General features: G+C 35.7%; 1 protein-coding gene across 1 annotated transcript; it reads left to right on the top strand.

Moving 5' to 3' along the window:
- Positions 1–24,186: 24,186 nt before the first annotated feature.
- LOC125098078 (40S ribosomal protein S27-like) lies at positions 24,187–24,701 on the top strand. Its single transcript, XM_047726500.1, has one exon. It carries the CDS (start codon positions 24,208–24,210, stop codon positions 24,523–24,525), a length of 318 nt encoding a protein of 105 aa, XP_047582456.1. The 5' UTR covers positions 24,187–24,207; the 3' UTR covers positions 24,526–24,701.
- Positions 24,702–26,310: the final 1,609 nt, after the last annotated feature.

The raw sequence follows: 26,310 nt of genomic DNA, 5'->3' as shown, positions 1-26,310 counted from the left end.
ATTTTTGTCATTCTGATAGGTGTAAAGTGGTATCTCATTGTGGTTTTGATTTGTACTTTCTTGATGACTAGTGATATTGAGCATACTTTCATGTGTCTGTTGGCCATCTGTATATCTTATTTGGAAAAATGTCTTGGGGTGCCTGGGTGGCTCAGTGGGTTAAGCCGCTGCCTTCGGCTCAGGTCATGATCTCAGAGTCCTGGGATCGAGCCCCGGCTCGGGTTCTCTGCTCAGCAGGGAGCCTGCTTCCTCCTCTCTCTCTGACTGCCTCTCTGCCTGCTTATGATCTCTGTCTGTCAAATAAATAAATAAAATCTTTAAAAAAAAAAGAAAAAAGAAAAATGTCTATCTAGGTCATTTGCCCATTATTTAACTGGATTTTTAAAATATTTTTGTTATTTTTTTAAATTTAATTCTAGTAAACATATATTGCTATATTAGTTTCAGGTGTACAATATAGTGATACAACAATTCTATATATTAATTACTCAGATCTATATAGGTCTCTATATAGATCTATGTATAGATATCTATAGATAGATAGATATATACCTATATCTATATATAGAGATATATCTATATATAGAGATATATCTATATATCCATGGAGCTATATAGACAGATATATAGATATCTATAGATAGATAGATAGACAGATAGATAGATCTATTTATCTATCTCACACCTTCTTTATCCATTCATCAGTTGACGGACACTTAGGCTTCTTCTTTGGCTATTGTAAATAATGCTGTAATAATCATAGAAGTGATATATCCCTTTGAATTAGTGTGTTTGTATGTTTTAGGTAAATACCCAGTAATGTGATTTCTATATTGTGAGGTAGTTCTATTTTTAATTCTTTGAGAAATCTTCATGCTGTTTTCCACTATGGTGGCACAAATTTAGCATCTAATACTCTTATCTAATACACAGTCCGTACTTAAATTTTTACAGTTATATATGCATAATTGTAGATAATCATCTCCTTAATACAGTATAAACGTCCACAAATAGGCACAATTAAAAAAACAACAACAAACAAACCTAGATGCATTATGCTTCCTAATGTGCCACAAAAGTCTAACGTCACCAGGTTAAGAGCTCCTATCTGTGTTACCTATGTTTCCAAGTTTAATCATTTACTTATTTCTCAAGGATCCCAGCACATGAATGGACCATACCTATCTGGTGGGGCCTCAATATGTGGTTGTTACACTTAATTGAATTGCACTGGGTTAGATTGATGTTTGAGTGGTTGGGCCCAAATAAGATGTTCTTTTGCATAGTAAGAGCATAATTAGGGGCTTTTGGGTGGCTCAGTGGTTAAAGCCTCTGCCTTCGGCTCGGGTCATGATCCCAGGGTCCTGGGATTGAGCCCCATATCGGGCTCTCTGCTCAGCAGGGGGCCTGCTTCCTCCTCTCTCTCTGCCTGCTTCTCTGTGATCTCTGTCTGTCAAATAAATAAATGGGATCTTTAAAAAAAAGCATAATTATTCCAATGTGGTAAAAATTTACCTCCATTTTTCAAGTAGATTATCCACCTACATAGAAAAAGTCAAATTTTATATTTCTGCAAGTCTTAACCAGAAGTTCAGCTAACCAAAAAATTGAACATCCTTAAGTGATAGGCTGAGCACTCCTTAAATGATAGGCTGAGACTCAAGGGCACACATCAGACCCTGGATTTTGACATCCACAAAAAAGAATAGCAGGCATAGAGAGCATAGGTGTGTTGATGTTGCTGTTGACAGAAAAACACTCTAAAGCATTGGAAAAGAGAAATGGAAATAATGAACAAATCAACCCAGAGAACAGGTGCTGACATGTGGCTTCATATAAGAACACTTCCTTCACTTGTGTGACAAGGAAATTGAGGACAGAATACCCAGTAACATTTCACAAAAACAAAATCTCAGAAAAGAGAGGCATAAAATGATAGATGAAGGAACCCTAAGAGGTAACCTGATCAAAGAATTTGGAAACTATTGTGGTTGAAGCCTGGGTAGTGCTTCACTCCTGGCCTCTGTTGTTGGCCTCTGGTGACTTCACCTCAGTTAGCTTTTGCATTGAATGAATGTTGTAATGTAAGTTCTTTTTGGTAGATTAAAAAGGATCTTTCAGTTTAAATGTGGTTTTGAAGAGCTCTAGATTTCTAACCATGAAAAAAGTGAAAAACTAGGACCAGGAAACCTATTTTAGCTTCATAAGGTAGCATTTTTTAACCCACAGAATTTTCCAGAAAGGATATTAGCCAGCATTTCTTAAAATTTGATCTGGGAGTTTCTGGAAGTTCTTGTGACCCTTTAAGGAAGCACTTAAGTGCAGTTAAAACTGTATTAATAACAATTCTAAAATGTTATTTGCTTTTCTTCACTCTTACTCTCTTGAGAGCATACAGTGGAATTTTCTAGAGGTGATCTGAAATGTGATGACATCCTTACTTTGTTAGCTAATGGGATGTGTACTTATGTATTTTGGAATTTCTGACATAGTAAATTTAGGGTATAAATACATATTTATTTATTTTTTAAAGATTTTATCTATTTATTTGACACAGAGAGGCACACAAGAGAAGGAACACAAGCAAGGGGTGTGGGAGAGGGAGAAACAGACCTCCTACAGAGCAGGGAGCCCGATGTGGGGCTGGATCCCAGGACCCTTGGATCATGACCTGAGCAGAAGGCAGATGCCTAATGACCTCACCACCCAAGCATCCCAAATACATAGTTTTTTAGTGATTAACTCAGTTTATTCCCAGTGATTTCACTCTGTTATCACTATCTACAGTTATACCTTTAATAATCTCACTAACTTTATTGTCATCTAAAATATCATTATTTTGAAATTCTAGGATAAACTATATAACATTTTGTAAGAATTCAAAAGGCAAATTTTAGAATTTCAAATAATGATTTGTTAGATGATTACACTGGGAAATAAAATTGCTCTTACAGGAGAGGCAACAAGCTGTCTTAGTAATTTTTCACCATCACACACTTACAATTTCACTTAAAAATGTTTTTAATGAACCAGTAAAAAAATTACCAACTTTATTAAATATTGACCCTGGAATACTTACTTTCAATGTTTTGTTTTACTAAATAGGAAATACACATAAAGCAATTCTATATTGTGAAGTACAATGGTCATCTCAAGGAAAGGCACTTGGGCACTTGTTTGAGTAATGAGCTAACTGCTTTTTTTTTTTTTTAAATGAAACAGGAAATTGACCAATTATGGTTATTCAGACTTAAGTATTTGGCAGGCATTTTCTCAAAAATGAACAGTATTCGTCCATTACTTTCAGGAGATTGACTTCCAGTATTTGTGGCCAATGATAAAAATTTGAGCTTTCTACCAAAAAAGGGAGTTTTGGCAAACTTGTATTCATTCATCAGGGTGAGTTTGACAGCTCTATGAATACTTAAACTTTACTGCTGAGCTTAGTGATGATATTAACAACTGTGATCTATTGATGATATTATGAAATGAAATGTGTTCACATATAGAAGATCCACCTAAATCATTGAACCAGTATTTCCTGAATGATCCGTGCATGATGCTGCAAAATTATATATGAGTGAAAGTTTGGTTCAGACTACAGATAGGTTAATGGCATTTAATGGAACAGAATTCATTGACTATTTTTTTATTTTTTTTTTAATTTTTAATTTTTATTTTTTTTAATTTATTTATTTGACAGAGAGACACAGCGAGAGAGGGAACACAAGCAGGGGGAGTCAGAGAGGGAGAAGCAGGCTTCCCACCAAGCCAGGAGCCTGATGCGGGGCTCGATCCCAGAACCCCGGGATCATGACCCGAGCCGAAGGCAGACGCTTAACGACTGAGCCACCCAGGTGCCCCTCATTGACTATTGACATAGTTTCAGATTTTACATTGTAAACAACTGAAAAAAAACTACCACATTTTGCATTTTGATATTGTAGCAAATACGAATATTTATAATTATCTAAAAGTGCTGTTGAAATATTCCTATTTCCATCACAGATCTTTGTGAAGTTGGATTTTCTACATATGCTTCAAATAAAACCACACATTATAATTGATTACATACAAAAGCCAATGTAAGAATCTCGTTAACTTTTATTAAGTCAAACAAAGAATTTTGCAAAAATTTATACAATACATTCTTCTCACTAACATCTTGTTTTGTTTTATTTTGGAAATTTTATTTATGTGAACAAGTATTAGTTTTATTTTTATTATTTTAATTGAATTAATATTTCTGTTAACCTTCAGTATAGTAAATGTAGATAGATATGACCAAAATAACAGAAGCACTTTTGGGTTCTGTTATACTAATTTTTATAATGTAAAGGGATAATAAGAACAAAAAATTGAGAGGAGCTAACAAGTTGTTTTTCATCAGATAATAAAATTATTAGGTACTGTTTCTGTGTTAGGAATTGTTCTAGGGATCAGTGTATGACAAAAAAAAAAGCAGAACATACATTTAACATCTAGTAGAGAAAATATTTTTAAAAACATCTGACCTTATTCTTGTACCACCAATGTGAACTATATATGTTAATAAATAAAATTTTCTGTGTTCCTGCAATATGTCAGGTACTTTATATTTATATAATTTCTAATTTTTACAAAATCTCTTTAAGGTATCCTCATTTCAAAAATGAGGGAGTTTAGATCTATTGAAGTGATATGCTCATGAATACATGCCTACTTACTGACAAAGCCATGAATCAAACAGGTCAGTTTCTAAAGTGCAGAGTGCTTCCATTATACAAAACTTGCTTAAGTGCAAGTTTGATGACCCAATAGGGAAGATGCTATGTAAAATTCTTATGTATAAGAGATGTTTGATTTTGGCCATTCTAACTGGTATAAGGTGATATCTCAATGTGGTTTTGATTTGAATCTCCCTGATGGCTAATGATGATGAACATTTTTTCATGTGTCTGTTAGCCATTTCTATGTCTTCTTTGGAGAAGTGTCTATTCTTGTCTTGTGCACATTTTTTGACGTGATTATCTGTTTTGTGTGTGTTGAGTTTGAGGAGTTCTTTATAGATCTTGGATATCACCCCTTTGTTTTTACTGTCATTTGCAAATATCTTCTCCCATTTTGTGGGTTGCCTCTTTGTTTTGTTGACTGTTTCCTTTGCTGTGCAGAAGCTTTTGATCTTGATGTAGTCGCAAAAGTTCATTTTTGCTTTTGCTTCCTTTGGAGACATATCCTGAAAGAAGTTGCTGTGGCTGATGTCAAAGAGGTTACTGCCTATGTTCTCCTCTATGATTTTGATAGATTCCTGCCTCACGTTGAGGTCTTTTATCCATTTAGAATTTATCTTTGTGTAGGGTGTAAGAGAATGGTCGAGTTTCATTCTTCTACACATAGCTGCCCAATTTTCCCAGCACCATTTGTTGAAGAGACTGTCTTTTTTCCACTGTATATTTTTTCCTGCTTTGTCAAAGATTATTTGACCATAGAGTTGAGGGTCCATATCTGGGCTCTCTATTCTGTTCCACTGGTCTCTGTGTCTGTTTTTGTTCCAGTACCATGCTGTCTTGGTGATCATAGCTTTGTAGTAAAGCTTGAAATCAGGCAACATGTTTCCCCCAGCTTTGTTTTTCTTTTTCAACATTTCCTTAGCAATTTGGTGTTTCTTCTAGTTCCATACAAATTTTAGGATTGTTTGTTCCAGCTCTCTGAAAAATGCTGGTGGAATTTTGATTGGGATGGCATTGAAAGTATAGATGGCTCTAGGCAGTATAGACATTTTAACAATGTTTATTCTGATCCATGAGCATGGAATGCTCTTCCATCTTTTGGTATCTTCTTCAATTTCTTTCATGAGTGTTCTGTAGTTTCTCGAGTACAGGTTCTTTACTTCTTTGGTTAGGTTTATTCCTAGGTATCTTATGGTTCTTGATGCTATAGTAAATGGAATCAATTCTCTAATTTCCCTTTCTATATTTTCATTGTTAGTGTTTAAGAAAGCAACTGATTTCTGTACATTGATTTTGTATCCTGCCACATTACTGAATTGTTGTATGAATTCTAAGAGTTTGGGGGTGGAGTCTTTTGGGTTTTCCATATAAAGAATTATGTCATCTGTGAAGAGAGAGAGTTTGACTTCTTCTTTGCCAATTTGAATGCATTTTATTTCTTTCTGTTGTCTGATTGCTGTTGCTAGGACTTCTTGTACTATGTTGAACAACAGTGGTGATAGTGGACATCCTTGTCATGTTCTTGATCTCAAAGGAAAGACTGTCACCATTTCCCCATTGAGGATGATAATCAGTGTGGGTTTTTCATAGATAGATTTTATGAAGTGAGGAATGTTACCCCTATCCCTATACTTTGAATCATTTTAATCAGGAACAGATGCTGTATCTTGTCAAATGCTTTCTCTGCATCAATTGAGAGGATCATGTGGTTCTACTTTCTTCTCTTACTGATTTATTCTATCACATTTATTGATTTGTGAATGTTGAACCACCCTTGCATCCCATGGATAAATCCCACCTGGTCATGGTGGATAATCTTTTTAATGTACTGTTGGATCCTATTAGCTAGGAACTTGTTGAGAATCTTGGCATCCATATTCATCAGGGATATTGGTCTGAAATTCTCCTTTTTGGTGGGGTCTTTGCCTAGTTTGGGGCCCAGGGTAATGGCTGGCTTCATAAAAAGAGTCTGGAAATTTTCTTTCTGTTTTTATTTTTTGAAGCAGCTTTAGGAGAATATGTATTATTTCTTCTTTGAATGTTTGGTGGAATTCTCCAGGGAATCCATCAGGTCCTGGGCTCTTGTTTTTTGGGAGGTTTTGATCACTGTTTCAATCTTGTTACTAGATATTGGTCTGTTCAGGTTGTAAATTTCTTCCTGTTTCAGTTTTGGAAATTTATAGATTATATTTATTTATTAATTTATAGATTATAAATTTATAGATTCCCACTAATCCATCCATTTCATCTAGGTTGCTTAACTTACTGGCATATAACTATTGATAATAATTTCTGATGATTGCATTTCCTTGGTGTTAGTCATGATCTCTCCCCTTTCATTCATAATTTTATTAATTTGGGTCCTCTCTCTCTTCTTTTGGATATTTGGGCAAATTAGCATTTAGGTATTATCTAAACAGAGATATTATGATTCAAAGGTACATATTCCATTAATATGGTGGTTAGCTCAGGAAAGAGTTGCAATTTGTGTCCATAGTCTGCTGGAAAACCAGGAGAAGCTGGTACTAAAGAGGAAGTCTAAAAGTAGCCTGCTGGAGAATTTTTTCTTGGTCAGGGGATGTCAGCCTTTTGTTCTATCCAGACCATTGACTGATTAGATGAACTCCAACCACATTATGGAGGGCAATCTGTTTTACTTAAATTTTACCAGTTTAATTGCAAATATTATTGAAAACACTTTCACAGAAACATCCAGGATGATGTTTGACCAAATATCTGGGCAAGATGGCCTAGCCAAGTTGACCTAAAATTAACTATCACAACTAGGTTGGATTTCATTAATTTTCTCTATTTTTTTCCTGATTTCATCTTCGTTGATTTCTGTTCTTTTCCTTATTACTTGTTCCTTCTTGTTACAGATTTCATTTTTCTGGTTTCTATAGGTGAAAAAGTCAACTCTTGATTTTAAACCTTTCTTCTTTTATATCACTGTTAGTTAAAGTTATTCATTTCCCTCTAAGAATTGCTTTGTATCCCATTAATTTTGATATGTTTTATGCTCATTTTCCTTTAGTCCAAAGTATATTCTTATTTCTCTTGAAAATTCCTCTTGGCCTTAATTTAATTTCCAAGTATTTGAGGATTTTGTTCATATTTTTCTGTGATTTATTAGTAGTTTAATTCCATTATGGCCAAAGGACAAACTTTGTATAATTTTGATTCTTTAAATTTATCAAGATTTTTTTTATGACCCAGGATATCATCTATCTTGATGATTGTCCTGTGTGTGCTTTTTAAGATTTATTTATTTTTTGGGAGAGAGAGAGCAAGACAGAGAGCAGGGAGTAAGACAGAGGGAGAGAGGGAGAGAGAGAATCTCAGGCAGATTCCCTGCTGAGTGCAGAACTTGTGAAGGGGCATGATCTTATGATCTGAGCCAAAATCAGAGGTTAGATGCTTAATGGACTGAGCTACCCAGGTGCCCTACGTTTTGATGATTTTCTTTTTAAGTGTGAGATTTGTTTTCATTTTTTTCATTTTAGCCTACCTACATCTTTTTATTTAAAGTGGCTTTCTTGTATGCAATTTATAATTGGTTTGTATTTTCCTTAATCCTATCTGATAAACTCTGTCTTTTACTTGGTGTGTTTAGATCATTTACATTTAATGTAGTTATTGATGTGCTTGAATTTATATCTAGAATTTTGTTATTTGTTTTTATTTTACCATCTTTGTTTTTATTCTCTGTCTGCTTCAAATTATTTGAATCCTTTTTAGTAGTGCATTTTTATTTCTCATTTATTTTTATTTACTCTTATTTTTTAAAAGATTTATTTATTTATTTATTTATTTATTTATTTATTTATTTGAGAGAGAGAGTGAGCAGGAGCAGTGAGCAAGGGGCAGAGGGAAAGAGACAAGCAGACTCCCTGCTGAGCAGGGAGCCCAATGCCAGCTCGATCCCAGGACCCTGGGATCATGACCTGAGCTGAAAGCAGGCACTTCACTGACTGAGCCACCTAGGTGCCCCTATTTCTCTATTTTTTAAACTATATTTTGTCTTCAGTATTTTTAGAGGTTTCTCTAAGGTTTATAATATTCATATTAACTTTGCAGTTTAATTATAATTAATGTTTTATCACTTTAAGTGGAATTTAAAAACCATGTAACTCTTCCCTATTTTGTGTAGATATCACATATATTACATCTATATACATTGCAAAACTCAACAGATCATGTTTTAATTTTCAAACTTTGGTTAGGGATATTTTTAGAATTTAAGAGAAAATATTTTGATACACTTAACCAAATATATACCATTTCTGCTATTTATTTCTGAAATTCTTCTATCTGAAGTTTTCTTCTGCTTGATAAGCCTCCTTTAGTATTTCTTTCAGAAGCATCTTCCAATAATAAACTTTCTTTGTTTTTCTGCATCTGAAAATGTTTTTATTTCACATTCAATTCTGAAGGATATTTTCTTTTGATACATAATTTAGGGTTGACATTTATTTTCTTTCAGCACTTGACAGATGTTTTACTGTCTTTTGGTCTCTATGGTTTCAGATGAGAAATGAACTGTCATTTGAATTGGTATTCCCCTATATGTAATATGTAATATTTTTCTTTGGCTGGTTTGAGCATTTTTTCTTTGTCTTTGGTTTTCACCAGTGTAATAATCCTTGTATTTGAGTTTGAACTTCTTTGAGTTTACTCCTTAAAGGTATATATATTTTTTAAATTGTCTTTAATCTATTAGATTATTTCAGCTATTATTTCTTCAGATATTTTTTTCAAATATCCCTGTTCCTTCTGGACCTTCAATAATATGATTATTATACTTTTTGTATTGTCTGACACATAACTGTCAAATTAATGCTTCAATGTATCAGAGAATTCCTGTATATTCCATGACAACATAATGCTTTTTTTATAAGCAAAGTGGACCAGAGCTGGGTCTTTGATAGATCAGAAGGATAGAAAATGAAGAGAATATTATTGGTGATTGGAAAATCCTAAAACTATACTGCAAGAGTAAAATTGATGATTACTACAACTCTCCATAAACCATGCTTCTATTTTAAAAAGATATGTCTTGATAAACATTCTATACACTAGGTCATAAGATTAGGTATGCCAAGGGTGAAGATCTTGGCTGGCCCCTAAAACTAGAAGGTAAAGCATCTTATACTTATTTTTTCTCTTCATTGTCCTTTGACCTTTCTCTAACTTACACTTATCTGTTTCTCTGTCTACAAAGCCCCCCCCCTCCCCACTTTTTAAAAAATCTCTGGCTACTCATGAATTTTGGGTAGCTTTCCAAATACTTCAAACACAATTGTGTGTGAAGAATTCACTGTGACACTCTTTTCAGAAATATTTGCTTTTAAAAAGATAATAGTAATAGCATATGTCAGAAATATATAATAACTTGAGGTAGAGACAGGTCTTTCTTCTCTTTCCTTTACAATATGTGGGTAAAGAACCTAGTCTACCCATGTACATAGAGCTGACCAATTGATATTAGTAATCAATACCTTGCCTTCAAAAAAGCTTTTAAACCATGCAAAATTTTTATGTGCACAGAATAGAATACATAAATGTGTGTGTGTGCTTTCTTTAGGAATGTATGGTTCTTCAAGTAATCAAAATCTATAATAACAAAGGCAGAAGAATAAAATGGGATAGAGTAGATTTATATAAAAATAGGCATAAAATTAATGGGGGTATTCTTCAATATCATGTGTGCACCAAACTGAGGACTAATTCAGGAGAGTGTAGTTCTTTGATTCCAGCTCACAAAAAAAAATCCAAAATTATATATGGATACTCTTGACTCAAAGAAATATAAAATTTAGTTGTTTGAGGCAAACTGCTTCAATCTTTTATTTCCTTGTCTGGAAATGAATCTTTGTTCTCTACAGAGCAATTAAAGAACTCTTGGTTATATTTTCAAATCCTGCCTTATAAATTTAGCATTAAATTACATTCTTAAAAATCCTAAAGAGTACCTGTGATGTAACAATCATTGCATTAAATGCTTAACATGTGTACATCATTTAATCATTAAAAACATTCTGTGATACTGATGTTATCATTTCTGTTTCCTTTTTCTTTATAAATATGGAAACTTAAGGGAAGTTAAATGATGTACCCAAAGTAATACAACAGATAAGAGGACGAGTAATTACATGAACCTTGATCCTTTGACTCTGAATCATTTATTTTTCCCAATTTACCTTTTATTATCAATCCACTGTAGGTTAAAAGAAGGAAAAAGAGATTATGCTTTCTTTTAAAAACTTGTATCTTGTTGCATTTTAAAAGCAGAATATGATACATGCATTCCTAAAGAGATTTTACACCCTCATGTATATGTGTCTGCATGTATACTTGTACATATGGAAAAAGCGTTGAGGGGAAAATAAAAAAAATGATTGTGATAATGTAAAATGAACTTAGAAATAAGAATAATTTAAATCTCTGATTTTTAAAAAAGATTTTGTTTGCTTATTTCTTTATTTATTTGAGAGAGAGAGAGAGAGGTGGAGGAAGTAGGACAAGAAGATTCCAAATTGAGTGCAGGGCCCAATGCCTGGCTCAATCCTATGACTCTGAGATCATGACCTGAACCAAAAGCAAGAGTTGGATACTTAACTGACTGAGCCACCCAGGCCCCCCTCAAATCTCTGATCCTAAAATACACAGGAGGGGGAAAAAAGAAAGAGAAAAGGAAGAAAGTGGAAGGAAGGAAATAAGGAAGATAGAAAAGGATGGAAGGAAAAAAAGAAGTGGGGAAGGAAAGAAAGAGGAGAAAGAAAGGAAAGGAAAGGAAAGAAAGGGAAAGAAAGATATGCTGTCCTGAAAGAGAAATTTAGAAAAGTCAAAATTGTTTCTTATTTTCTTTTCCTTTCTTTTTTTTTTTTTGTAGACACAATGTTACATTAGTTTCAGGTGTATAGCATAGTGATTTAACTTCTCTATATGTTGTACTATACTTACCACGAGTTGTAGCTACCATCAGTCACCATGCAACAATATTATAATATCATTGCCTATATTCCCTATGCTATGACTTCTATTACTATAATTTATTCACTCCATAACTGGAAGCCTGTACCTCCCATTATCCTTCACCCATTTTGACCATTTTCCCATCCCACTGGGAATCATCACTTTATTCTCTGTAGTTATAGATCTGATTTGCTTTTTGTTTGTTAATTCATTTTTAGATTTTTATAAAGTAATACATTGAATGTATTGTATATACTGATGCAGTATTTGTCAAAATTATCCAAATATTTAATGTTATCATTTATAACTTAATACTTTTAGTTTCCTATGCAGTTGTGTTTTTTTTTTTTTGAGAACACAATTTTTCTCATATTATTTTTTATTTTTTATTAATTATTTTTATTAACATATAGTGTATTATTTGCCCCAGGGGTACAGGTTTTTGTTTTGTTTTGGTTTGGTTTTTTAAATATTTTATTTATTTATTTGACAGAGAGAGATCACAAGTAGATGGAGAGGCAGGCAGAGAGAGAGAGGGAAGCAGTATCTCTGCTGAGCAGAGAACCCGATGCAGGACTTGATCTCAGGACCCTGAGATCATGACCTGAGCCAAAGGCAGCGGCTTAACCCACTGAGCCACCCAGGCGCCCGGGGTACATGTTTGTGAATCGTCAGGCTTAAACTCTTCACAGCATTCACCATATCACATAACATCACCAGTGTCCAAAACCCAACCATCCTCTCCCCAACCCACTCCCCCCAGCAACCCTCAGTTTGTTTTGTAATATTAAGAGTCTCTTGTGGATTTTCTCCCTCCTGGTCCCATCTTGTTTCATTTTTTTCCTTCCATAGCAAACCCCCCAATCTGCCTCTCAAATTCCTCAGATCAGAGAGATCATATGATAATTGTCATTCTCTGATTGACTTATTTCGCTCAGCATAATACCCTCTAATTCCATCCACGTTGTGGCAAATGGCAAGATTTCATTTCTTTTGATGGCTGTGTAGTATCCCATTATATATATATAACACATCTTTATCCATTCATCTGTTGATGGACATCTAGGTTCTTTCCATAGTTTAGCTATTGTGGACATTGCTGCTATAAACATTCAGGTGCGCATGCCCCTTCAGATCACTACATTTTTATCTTTAGGGTAAATACCCAGTGGTGTGATGGCTGGGTTGTAGGGGAGTTCTATTTTCAACTTTTTGAGGAACCTCCATGCTGTTTTCTAGAGTGGTTCCACCAGCTTGCATTCCCACCAATACTATAGGAGGGTTCCCCTTTCTCCACGTCCTCACCATCATCTGTCATTTCCTGACTTGTGAATTTTAGCCATTCTGACTGGTGTGAGGTGGTATCTCATTGTGGTTTTGATTTGTATTTCCCTGATGCCGAGTGATGTGGAGCAGTTTTTCATGTGTCTGTGGGCCATCTGGATGTCATCTTTGCAGAAATGTCTGCTCATGTCCTCTGCCCATTTCTTGATTGGATAATTTGTTCTTTGGCTATTGGGTTTGATAAGTTCTTTATAGATTTTGGGTACTAGCCCTTTATCTGATGTGTCACTTGCAAATATCTTCTCCCATTCTGTCGGTTGTCTTTTGGTTTTGTTGACTGTTTCATTTTTTGTGCAAAAGCTTTTGATCTTGATGAAGTCCCAATAGTTCATTTTTGCCCTTGTTTCCCTTACCTTTGGCAATGTTTCTAGGAAGAAGTTGCTATGGCTGAGGTCGAAGAGGTTGCTGCCTATGTTCTCCTCAAGGATTTTGATGGATTCCTGTCTCACATTGAGGTCTTTCATCCATGTGGAGTCTAATTTCGTGTGTGGTGTAAGGAAATGGTCCAGTTTCATTTTTCTGCATGTGGCTGACCAAATTTCCCAGCACCATTTGTTGAAGAGGCTATCTTTTTTCCATTGGACATTCTTTCCTGCACCATTTGTTGAAGAGGCTATCTTTTTTCCATTGGACATTCTTTCCTGCTTTGTCAAAGACGAGTTGACCATGGAGTTGAGGGTCTATTTCTGGGCTCTCTATTCTGTTCCACTGATCTATGTGACTGTTTTTGTGCCAGTACCATACTGTCTTGATGATGACAGCTTTGTAATGGGGCTTGAAGTCTGGAATTGTGTCGCTACCAACCTTGGCTTTCTTTTGTGACATTCCTCTGGCTATTCGGGGTCTTTTTTGGTTCCCTATAAATTTTAGGATTATATGTTCCATTTCTTTGAAAAAAATTGATGGTATTTTGATGGGGATTGCATTAAATGTGTACATTGCTTTAGGTCACATAGACATTTTCACAATATTTGTTCTTCCATTCCATGAGCATGGAACATTTTTCTATTTCTTTGTGTCTTCCTCAATTTCTTTCATGAGCGTTCTATAGTTTTCTGAGTACAGATTCTTTACCTGTTTGTCTAGGTTTATTCCTAGGTATTATGGTTTTGGCAGCAATTGTACATGGGGTTGACTCCTTAATTTCTCTTTCTCCTGTCTTGCTGTTGGTGTATAGAAACACAACTGATTTCTGTGCATTCCTTTTATATCCTGACACTTACTGAATTCCTGTATGAGTTCTAGCAGTTTTGGAGCGGAGTCTTTTGGGTTTTCCACATAAAGTATCATATCATTTGCAAAGAGTGAGAGTTTGACTTCTTCTTTGCCAATTCAGCTGCCTTTTATTTCATTTTTGTTGTCTGATTGCTGAGGCTAGGACTTCTAGTATTATGTTGAATAGCAGTGGTGATAGTGGACATCCCTGCCATGTTCCTGACCTTAGGGGGAAATCTCCCAGTTTTGCCCCATTGAGAATGATATTCGCTGTGGGTTTTTCACAGATGGCTTTGATGATATTGAGGTGTATACCCTCTATCCTTACACTTTGGAGAGTTTTGTTCAAGAAAAGGTGCTGTACTTTGTCAAATGCTTTTTCAGCATCTATTGAGACTATCATATGGTTCTAGTTCTTTCTTTTATTAGAATATTGTATCACATTGATTTGTGGATGTTGAATCACCCTTGTAGCCCAGGAATAACTCCTACTTTGTTGTGGTGAATAATCCTTTTAATGTATTGTTGGAGCCTATTGGCTAGTATTTTCATGAGAATTTTTGCATCTGTGTTCATCAAGGATACTGGTCTATAATTCTCCTTTTTGCTGGGGTCTTTGTCTGGTTTTGGGATCAAGGTAATGCTGGCCTCATAAAATGAGTTTGGAAGTTTTCCTTTCTTTACTAGTTTTTGGAACAGTTTCAGGAGAATAGGTATTCTTCCTTAAATGTTTGGTAGAATTCCCCTGGGAAGCCGTCTGGCCCTGGGCTTTTTTTTTTTTTTTTTTTTTTGCAGATTTTTGATGACTGCTTCAATCTCCTTACTGGTTATGGTTCTGTTCAGGTTTTCTATTTCTTTCTGGTTCAGTGGTGGTAGTTTATATGTCACCAGGAATGCATCCATTTCTTCCAGATTGTCAAATTTGCTGGCATATAGTTGCTCGTGATATGTTCTTATAATTGATTGTATTTCTTTGGTGTTGGTTGTGATCTCTCCTCTTTCATTTATGATGTTATTTATTTGTGTCCTTTCTCTTTTCTTTTTGATAAGTCTGGCCAGGGGTTTATCAATCTTATTAATTCTTTCAAAGAACCATCTCCTAGTTTCGTTGATCTGTTCTACTATTCTTTTGGTTTCTATTTCATTGATTTCTGCTCTGATCTTTATGATTTTTCTCCTCCTGCTGGGTTTGGACTTTCTTTGTTGTTCCTTCTCCAGCTCCTTTAGGTGTAGGGTTAGGTCGTATATTTGAGACCTTTTTTGTTTCTTGGGAAAGGCTTATATTGCTCTGTACTTTCCTCTCAGGACCACCTTTGCTGTGTCCCAAGATTTTGAACAAATGTGTTTTTCATTTTAATTTGTTTCCATGAATTTTTTTCAACTGTTCTTTAATTTCCTTGTTGACCCATCCATTCTTTAGTAGGATGTTCTTTAGCCTCCATGTATTTCTGTTCTTTCCAACTTTCTTCTTGTAATTGAGCTCTAGCCTCAGAGCACTGTGGTCTGAAAATATGCATGGAATCATCCCAATCTTTTGGTACTGGTTGAGACCTGATTTGTGAGCCAGGATGTGATCTATTCTAGAGAATGTTCCATGTGCACTAGAGAAGAATGTGTATTCTGTTGTTTTGGGATGAAATGTTCTGAATCTATCTGTGATGTCCCTCTGCTCCAGTGTGTCATTTAAACCCTTTATTTCCTTGTTAATCCTTTGCTTAAATGATCTGTCCATTTCAGTGAGGGGTTGCTAAAGTCCCCTACTGATATTGTATCATTGCCAATGTGTTTCTTTGATTTTGTTATTAATTGGTTTATATAGGTGGCTGCTCCCATGTTAGGGGCATAGATATTTAAAACTGTTAGATTTTCTTTTTGGATGGACCCTTTAAGTATGATACAGTGTCCTTCCTCATCTCTAATTATAGTCTTTGGCTTAAAATCTAATTTATCTGATATTAGGATTGCCATACCAGCTCTTTTGATGTCGGTTAGCATGGTAAATTGTTTTCTACCCCTCACTTTATATCTGGGGGTGTCTTTGGGTCTAAAATGAGTTTCTTGTAGACAGCATATTGATGTGTCTTGTTTTTTTTTTATTCATTTTTAATCCATTCTGATACGCTGTGTCTCTTGATTGGGTCATTTAGCCCATATACATTCAGGGTAACTATTGAGAGATATACATTTAGTGCCATTGTATTGCCTGTAAGATGACTATTGCTGCATATTGTCTCTGTTCCTTTCTTGTCTACTACTGTTAGGCTCTCTCTTTGCTTCAAGGATCCCTTTCAATATTTCCTGTAGGGCTGGTTTGGTGTTTGCAAATTCTTTTAGTTTTTGTTTGTCCTGGAAGCTTTTTATCTTTCCTTCTATTTTCAGTGACAGCCTAGCTGGATATAATATTCTTGGCTGCATATTTTTCCCATTTAGTGCTCTGAATAGATCATGCCAGTCCTCTCTGACCTGCCAGGTCTCTGTGGATAAGTCTGCGGTCAATCTAATATTTCTACCATTGTATGTTACAGTCTTCTTGTCCCAAGCTGCTTTTAGGATTTTCTCTTTGTTGCTAAGACTTGTAAGTTTTACTATCAGATGACCGCGTGTGGACCTATTTGTATTGATTTTGAGGGGGGATTCTTTGTGCCTCCTGGAATTTGGTGCTTGTTCCCTTTGCCATATTCAGGAAATTCTTTATTATAATTTGCTCCAATATACCTTCTGCCTCTCTCTCTCTCTTCTTCTTCTGGGATCCCAATTATTCTAATATTGTTTCATCTTACGGTATCACTTGCCTCTTGAATTCTCCACTCGTGGTCTAGTAGTTGTTTGTCTCTCTTTTTCTCAGCTTCTTTATTCTCCATTATTTCATCTTCTATATCACTAATTCTCTCTTCTGCATCATTTATCCTATCAGTAAGAGCCTCCATTTTTTATTGTAACCCATTCATAGCTTTTTAAATTTCAACTGAGTCAGATTTTAATTCTTTTATTTCTCCAGAAAGGGATTTTATTTATCCAGAAAGGTATTCTCTAATATCTTCCATGCCTTTTTGCCGCCCAGCTTGCACCTTGAGAATCATCATTCTGAACTCTCATTCTGACATATTACCAATATCTGTATTGATTCGGTCCATAGCCATCAGTACTGCCTCTTCTTTTTTTTATGGTGAGTTTTCTGTCTTGTCATTTCATCCAGTTAATTATATATGAATGAGAGAATAAGCTACTAAAAGGGTGGCAAAGACCCCAGAAAAATGTACACTAACCAAATCAGAAGAGTTCCAAAACTGGGGATAGAAGAAAGGGGGAAAATACACACACACACACACACACACACACACACACACACACACACACACACACACACATATGTAATATAACAGAGCCATGCACTTGATTTTGGGTGTATTTTGGTCTTTTAGAAGAAACTACCTCCCAAAATTTTAATGAGTGAAAAACTTATATATATATATATATCCAAAAATAAGGGTAAACATGATGAAAGGATGGTATATCACTGTAGAGATGAAAATTTTTAAAAAATCCTAAGAAAGGAATTGATAAGAGAAGTTCATTGGAAAAAGAAACAAAATGGGGGAGGGAATGTGCTCAGGCTGGAGACTAGAACAAAGCCATATGCTAGATTAGGGTGTATTTTGATTTATTAGAAGAAATTGAATCACAAAAGTTTTTTGGAAAACAAAACCTCTATGTTTACAAAAAATAAGGTTAAATACAATGAAGGGATACAATATGAGTATAACAAGGAAGGTTTAAAAAGATTTTTTTTAAAGAAATGTATGTCAAGATAAACTAGTTAAAAAAGTTAAAGGAGGAAAAAGGAAAAAATAGAATAATAAAATAAATTAAAAATATTTAACTTTGTGCCGCTTTCCTAATGGCGCACAGGAGAAGAATGAGGCACAAACAAGTCAGCTGTAAGAGAAGGGGAGCAGGGGATGATAGCTTGAAGGACTGTCGTCTTGAAGAACTCCTCAATCCCATATTTATTAGATACAAGATAACAAAGGAGAAGAAAATGTTATTCGTTAGTCATATATCTAGTAGGTAAACAAGAAGGAATGTGAGTCATATGTTGGTCACAAGTTTTAGAGGTAAACCAGAGGAGGAGTAAGGTGTGTCCAGTCCAGCAGCAGGGGATTTGTAGTTGTGCAAATGCACTTACAGGGATTACTGTAACAGGAGGCTTTCTCCGAGGTATGTGAGAAAACAAAAAAGGGAAGCAGGTGGTGTTCCACCCTGAGCAGGTGGGGTGTTCCCAGCTGCTTGGCTTCCATGAAGCAATGAGTGAGCCAGGCATCCTCAGCTGCTTGGCTTCAAGGATGTGTATCATCCCCTCCACCAGAGGCCTGCTGCTGGTACATGTTTTTCTCAAGGTCATCTTTAAGCATGTTTCCATGACCAGTAGAACTTCTCATTAGTTAAAGTTATAGTTTAACTAATACAGTTAAATTAACTAACATAGTTTATTATTCTGAGGGATGGTTACAACTTTGCAAGATTAAAGGACTGTGGGAAAAAAGCCATGAATTCTATGTGTTGCTTTACCCAACTGTGGAGTTCTGCTGTTCTCCTTGATCCATGAGCTCGGTCTTAGCTTGATGTTCTTGCTGGTCTTCTGTGGGAGGGGCCTGTTGCAGTGATTCTCAAATGTCTTTGCCCAAGGCAGAATTGCCAGGCATGGGGCTAAGTAATCTGCTCAGGTTCACTCTCAGAGCTTTTGTTTCCTGAACACTTTCCATACTGCTTAAGAGGTTGGGAATGAAAATAGTGGCCTCCCGATCTCCAGCCCTGAGGAGCTGAAAGCTAGGGTCCCCACTCTTCAGTGTGCCCTCAGAGATAAGCAGTCAATCACTCCTGTCTCCCTGGTCTCCAGGCGCACTCCAAGCTCACCTGGCCTGTGACCGAGTGTTTCCATCCCTGGCACACAGCCCCATTTGGAGTCTCCAAACCCAGCAGATTCCTGCTGTGCTGCTCCTCCCAGAGCGGGAAGGTGAATCTCCCCAGATGTGCCACTTGTGAGGACCCTGCTCAAAGAGCAGTGGCCCGACTGTGCCTTGGATCATGGTTTAACGTAAGCCCAATCTGAAATCTCAGTCTTCAGCTCTGTCTCTGTAGTCAACTTCCCTGCCCTGATACCTGGCAGCTCTACCACACTCAGACACCCCCAATCTTTCTGTGACCCCACAGGACCTGAGACCACACTGTCCCTGTGAGGGCTCCACCCCCACTTAGCCTCTAGAGCGATGTACCTCAGTGGAGCAGACTTCTAAATGTTCTGATTTTGTTCTCCACTGCTCCACCGCCTGCCAGGAGCTGGCCCCTTCCCCCACGGTCTATCTTCCCATCACTTCAGATTCACTTCTCTGCATGTGCTACCTTTCAGAAAGTGGTTGATTTTCTGTTCCTAGAATTGCTGCTCTTCTTTTCTTTGATCTGCTGTTGAGTTTGTAGGTGTTCAGAATGGTTTGATACCTATCTAGGTGAACTCCTTGGGTCTGATTTCATTTCAGTCTGCTACTCCTCCTCCATCTTGCCTCTCACCAAGAACACAATTTTTAATGCTACACAGGGATAACCTTTAATTTATTTTTCTGTAACACTGTTAGAAACAGGTTGATTTCAATTCTTGACACTATATATGATGATGTGATGGAAATATTTGTACATACATTTTTATTAGAATTTCTAATTATTTCTATAGTGTACATTCTGAGAAGTAGAATATGTAGTTCAAAGGGTATGAATATTTTTAAGACTTCTGGAAAAGTTGTGTCTCCTTATACTAACATTAGTAATAGATTAGAGTCTATGTCCTAATATACCTTTGCCCCTTTATGCCCTTTCTAAAACTCGTGTTATTTTTAAATTCAATAATTTATGATTAAAATAATGTATTACATTTTTTTCTTTGGTTTCTTTAATTACTGATAATTATGAGTTATACCTTCATATGGTTATTATTTATCTGTAGAGAAAAAAATATATTTTTAAATTTTTCAGAAGAAGGTTAATTTTACCCAAGCGATAATACCTTTGAGTAGATACTGAATGTGTGTGTGTGTGTGTGTGTGTCTGTATACATTCAATTAATTGACTCTTCTAATTTTACCAATTAGACAGAAGGATACAGAAAGTAATTTGCCCATGATCATACAAAGGTTAAGTGGCAGAACCAGCATATGAATTCAGGTGATCACTGCTGGAGTCTCACCTTTAACAACTGTGTTCTTTTGATTCTTTATACATATAAATTCATATAAATTTCTAAGTACATTCATACTTATACCTGAGTTATTTCATAATTATATTAGGCTGTATCAAAATTCATTTTCAAGATGAAAAGTTACTTCTCACAGAGATAGAAAATATATTTATATAAGAAAATGATGTGCACACATAGAATAAGGCCTTTCATGTGATACATATTATGTAGACTGAATCAAAATAATACTATCTATGTTAAAGATAATTTACATATAGTTTAGAAGCCAGTTTATTTTGCCATCTGAGTCATCTTGCAATAGAGTTATTTTATTAGAGGGACATACCTAATTCTGTGCTTCTTAACTTTTGGGAAAGCAGGACTTCATAGTTCAACAAATGATCTTGACTATAATTAAAGGAAATAAAGACAGTGGTGCAAGAAGTAGGAATGATTTATGTAGAGAAATGAAAATAGTAGCATCTCTTAATCATTGTCTAGAAATATATACAAAATAGCATTAACCTATTATCCTTTGAAATTTGTTGCCAATGTGTTCTTAAAGTGTATAGGTTTTCCTTTTAATTTTGATATTCAAAAGATTTAAATTATGTGTTAAAAAATCTTCTCAGTAGTTTTTCTCATTGCTTTTATCCTGAGTATCATTTCATAAACTAAATCCACCCAGATATTTTGCTGCTTATTTTAACTTTTATAATTTTATAATTTACAGTTTCTCCTTATACCATCAAAAATTTACTGTGATCTGTGGTGGAAACTAATAACAGAAGCTGATTATTTTCTAATACTTTGGTAATTTTTCTAACAATGGTCAATTTGTTAATAATGAGTGTTAATTTTATAGTTTTATTGCACTGTAGTCAGAGAATAACATTCTTACAAGTTTTACCTCTGAAAATAGAGCTCATTTTTAAAATCTGTTTTAAATATTCCATGACAGGTAATATATGTATTTGTTGTGTAGTATACAAGATTAAATAAGCATAATTATTCAAGTTATTCAAATACTCTATATGCTTTATTTTGCCTTTAGTTACCCCATAACAGTCATACTTATGAGAAAGTGCATCAAGGACTTCTAGTTGAGTGGCATTTTATTTTTTTTTATTTTTTTTAAAGATTTTATTTATTTATTTGAGAGAGAGACAGTGAGAGAGAGCATGAGCTAGGAGAAGGTCAGAGGGAGAAGCAGACTCCCCATGGAGCTGAGAACCTGATGTGGGACTCAATCCCAGAATTCCGGGATCATGACCTGAGCCGAAGGCAGTCGTCCAACCAACTGAGCCACCCAGGCGTCCCATAGTTGAGTGGCATTTTAAACCTAAATTTTGAAGAGGTTATTTTATGAAGACTAGTTAGAGCAGTTGAAGAAACAGAGAAAATGGTTTTAAAGTAGTATTAAAAATTAATAAAATAAAGAATTAAGTAAATTTAACTAAATAGAAAGAGCCATGCAAGAGATTTATTGGGAGCAATTCCTGTAAAAATAAAGGGAAGAGAAGGAATAGATAGGGAGATTCCTCAGATCAGATCATTTAGGGTTGAGTCCTGAGAAATGAGAGAGAAAAGGAAGGATTGAGTAGTAGGAGCCTCAGACGTCAATGAAGTTCTGAGAAAATCTGCAAAGGGGAGGTACAGAGTAAAAATTACTTACCTATAAGAGGAATGTCATGTTGGCAGAAATGGCCAGCTATCATGCCCCAAGCAAGTTTAGTCATTAGCTTTGAGCAACTCAGGGTGAGTTTGGGCTTGGAGATAACACTATCATGGACTCAAAGATGTGGTAGCTAGAAGCAGTCTTCTGACCTCTGCTTTTCCCAGAAGATTTTCTTAAAGCGGTATCTGAGCAACATACACCCAGGGCCACCACAAATAATATAGCATGAATTATTCCCCAACCCCTTTGTTTTATTTTATCTTATTATTTTGTTGGTATGTATTTTTATATGGGTGCTTCAAAATATCACTGGAATGAATACATTGGAATTTACTTTTAACCAGAAGACTAAAGGTAAGATCATAAAAATAAATGTTAGGATCTATTAGAAATAGAATGGATATTGTTCTGCTTTATTGGATAGTTCATTAACTCCCCTAAACATTTGATTATACTTGTTTCTATCCATGTCTTTTGAATTTTTTTTTTATTTTTTTTTATTAACATATTATGTATTATTAGTCACAGGGGTACAGGTCTGTGAATGGCCAGGTTTACACACTTCACAGCACTCAAGATAGCACATACCCTCCCCAATGTCCATAACCCAACCAGCTTCTCCCTACCCCTCTCCCCCCAGCAACCCTCAGTTTGTTTTGAGAGATTAAGTCTCATATGGTTTGTCTCCCTCCTGACCCCATCTTGTTTCATTTTTTCCTTTATTATGCCCCCAAACCCCCACATTGCCTCTCAACTTCCTCACATCAGGGAGATCATATGATAATTGTCTTTCTCTGATTGACTTATTTCCCTCAGCATAATACCCTCTATTTCCATCCACATCATTGCAAATGGCAAGATTTCATTTCTTTGGATGGCTGGATAGTATCCCATTGTATGTAGGTATGTATGTGTGTATAATAAGAACATCTAGGTTCTTTCCATAGTTTAGCTATTGTGGACATTGCTGCTATAAACATTCAGGTGCACGTGCCCCTTCGGATCACTACATTTTTATCTTTAGGGTAAATACCCAGTAGTGTGATTGCTGGGTTGTAGGGGAGTTCTATTTTCAACTTTTTGAGGAACCTCCATGCTGTTTTCTAGAGTGGTTCCACCAGCTTGTATTCCCACCAATACTATAGGAGGGTTCCCCTTTCTCCACGTCCTCACCATCATCTGTCATTTCCTGACTTGTGAATTTTAGCCATTCTGACTGTGTGAGGTGGTATCTCATTGTGGTTTTGATTTGTGTTTCCTTCATGCCGAGTGATGTGGAGCACTTTTTCATGTGTCTATTGGCCATCTGGATGTCGTCTTTGCAGAAATGTCTGCTCATGTCCTCTGCCCATTTCTTGATTGGATAATTTGTTCTTTGGCTATTGGGTTTGATAAGTTCTTTATAGATTTTGGATACTAGCCCTTTATCTGATGTGTCACTTGCAAATATCTTCTCCCATTCTGTCAGCTGTCTTTTGGTTTTGTTAACTATTTCCTTTGCTGTGCAAAAGCTTTTGATCTTGTTGAAGTCCCAATAGTTCATTTTTTCCCTTGCTTCCCTTGCCTTTGACATTGTTTCTAGGAAGAAGTTGCTATGGCTGAGGTCGAAGAGGTTGCTGCCTATGTTCTCCTCAAGGATTTTGATGGATTCCTGTCTCACATTGAGGTCTTTCATCCATGTGGAGTCTAATTTCGTGTGTGGTGTAAGGAAATGGTCCAGTTTCATTTTTCTGCATGTGGCTGACCAAATTTCCCAGCACCATTTGTTGAAGAGGCTATCTTTTTTCCATTGGACATTCTTTCCTGCTTTGTCAAAGACGAGTTGACCATGGAGTTGAGGGTCTATTTCTGGGCTCTCTATTCTGTTCCACTGATCTATGTGACTGTTTTTGTGCCAGTACCATACTGTCTTGATGATGACAGCTTTGTAATAGGGCTTGAAGTCTGGAATTGTGATGTCAACAACTTCGGCTTTCTTTTGTGACATTCCTCTGGCTATTCGGGGTCTTTTTTGGTTCCGCCTCCTCTATCCTGGAAGTTGATGCCGCTCTCCAGATCGCATGCTGCTCACTAGGGGTGTCGCCTTAGAGATCTGGACTGGCCGGGATTGCGAAAGGTTCAACATGCCTTTGGCTAGAGATTTACTACACCCATCCTTGGAAGAGGAGAAGAAAAAACATAAAAAGAAACGGCTAGTTCAAAGCCCAAATTCCTATTTTATGGATGTAAAATGCCCGGGTTGCTACAAGATTACCATGGTTTTCAGCCATGCTCAGACGGTGGTTCTTTGTGTAGGCTGTTCAACAGTGCTGTGCCAGCCAATGGAAGGAAAGGCCAGACTCACAGAGGGGTGTTCATTTAGAAGAAAGCAACACTAATGATCCACACAACCTCTTGAATTTGTGTTCTATCACAGAAAGCCTTATCAGTTCAGTAATTCCAGTTAATCTACCAAGATAATGTAATTATGTTTAATTTTCTAAGGTTTATAACAGTGATGTCCTATTTTGGTGTCAGTTTTTCAATAAAGTTTTGATTATGGGCAAAAAAAAAATTCTTCTAAAGCATGAATGGGTGAAGCAGGAAATTAAAGAAGAATTGAAAAAAAATTCATGGAAACAAAGGAAAATGAAAATACAATGGCTCAAAATTTGTGGGTGGGCCACAATAAAGTCAGTCCTGAGAGGAAAATATATAGTGATACAACATATCACTATATATTTTTTTGGTTCCCTATAAATTTTAGGATTATTTGTTCCATTTCTTTGAAAAAAATTGATGGTATTTGATGGGGATTGCATTAAAAGTATAGATTGCTTTAGGTAGCATAGACATTTTCACAATATTTGTTCTTCCAATCCATGAGCATGGAACATTTTTCCATTTCTTATCAAGAAATGATGCTGTATTTTGTCAAATACTTTTTCAGCATCTATTGAGAGTATCATACAGTTCTTGTTCTTTCTTTAATTAATGTATTGTATTAAATTGGTTAATTCATGGATGTTGAATCAACTGCAGCCCTCCAATAAATCCCACTTGGTCATGGCAAATAATCCTTTTAATGCTGTTGGATCCTATTGGCTAATATTTCGGTGAGAATTTTTGCATCTGTGTTCATCAATGATATTGGTCTGTAATTCTCCATTTTGCTGGGGTCTTTGTCTGGTTTTGAGATCAAGGTAATAGTCACCTCATAAAATGAGTTTGGAAGTTTTCCTTCCATTTCTATTTTTTTGGAACAGTTTCAGGAAAATAGGAATTAATTATTCTTTAAATATTTGGTAGAATTCCCCTGGGAAGCCACCTGGCTCAGGGTTCTTGTTTGTTTGGGGATTTTTGATGAATGCTTCAATCTCCTTACTGGTTATGGGTCTGTTCAGGTTTTTGATTCCTTCCTGGTTCAGTTGTGGTAGTTTATATGTCTTTAGGAATGCATCCATTTCTTCCAGATTGTAAATTTGCTGGCACATAGTTGCTCATAATATGTTCTTATAATTGTTTGTATTTCTTTGGGGTTGGTTGTGATCTCTCCTCTTTCATTCATGATTTTATTTATTTGGGTCCTTTCTCTTTTCTTTTTGATAAGTCTGGCGATGGGTTTATCAATCTTATTAATTCTTTCAAAGAACCAGCTCCTAGTTTTGTTGATATGTTCTATTGTTTTTTTGGTTTCTATTTCATTGATTTCTGCTCTGATATTTATGATTTCTCTTCTCCTGCTGGGGTTAGGCTTTCTTTGATTGTCTTTCTCCAGCTCCTTTAGTTGTAGGGTTAGGCTGTGTACTTGAGACCTTGTTTCTTGAGAAAGGCTTGTATCACTATATATTTTCCTCTCAGGACTGCCTTTATTGTGGCCCACAAATTTTGAGCTGTTGTATTTTCATTTTCATTTGTTTCCATGAATTTTTTTTCCAATTCTTCTTTAATTTCCTGCTTCACCCATTCATGCTTTAGAAGAATATTCTTTAGCCTCCATGTTTTTGGGTTCTTTCCAAATTTCCTCTTGTGATTGAGTTCTAGTTTCAGAGCATTGTGGTCTGAATGATCCCCATCTTTTTGTGCCAGTTGACACCTGATTTGTAACCCAGGATGTAATTTATTCTGGAGAATGTTCCATGTGCACTAGAGAAGAACGTGTATTCTGTTGCTTTGGGATGGAA

The sequence above is a fragment of the Lutra lutra genome, chromosome 4 (genome assembly GCF_902655055.1).
Source record: "Lutra lutra chromosome 4, mLutLut1.2, whole genome shotgun sequence".
Lineage (NCBI taxonomy): Eukaryota > Metazoa > Chordata > Mammalia > Carnivora > Mustelidae > Lutra > Lutra lutra.
Note: the sequence above shows the minus strand (reverse complement) of the source record. Positions and strands in the feature narration are given on the sequence as shown.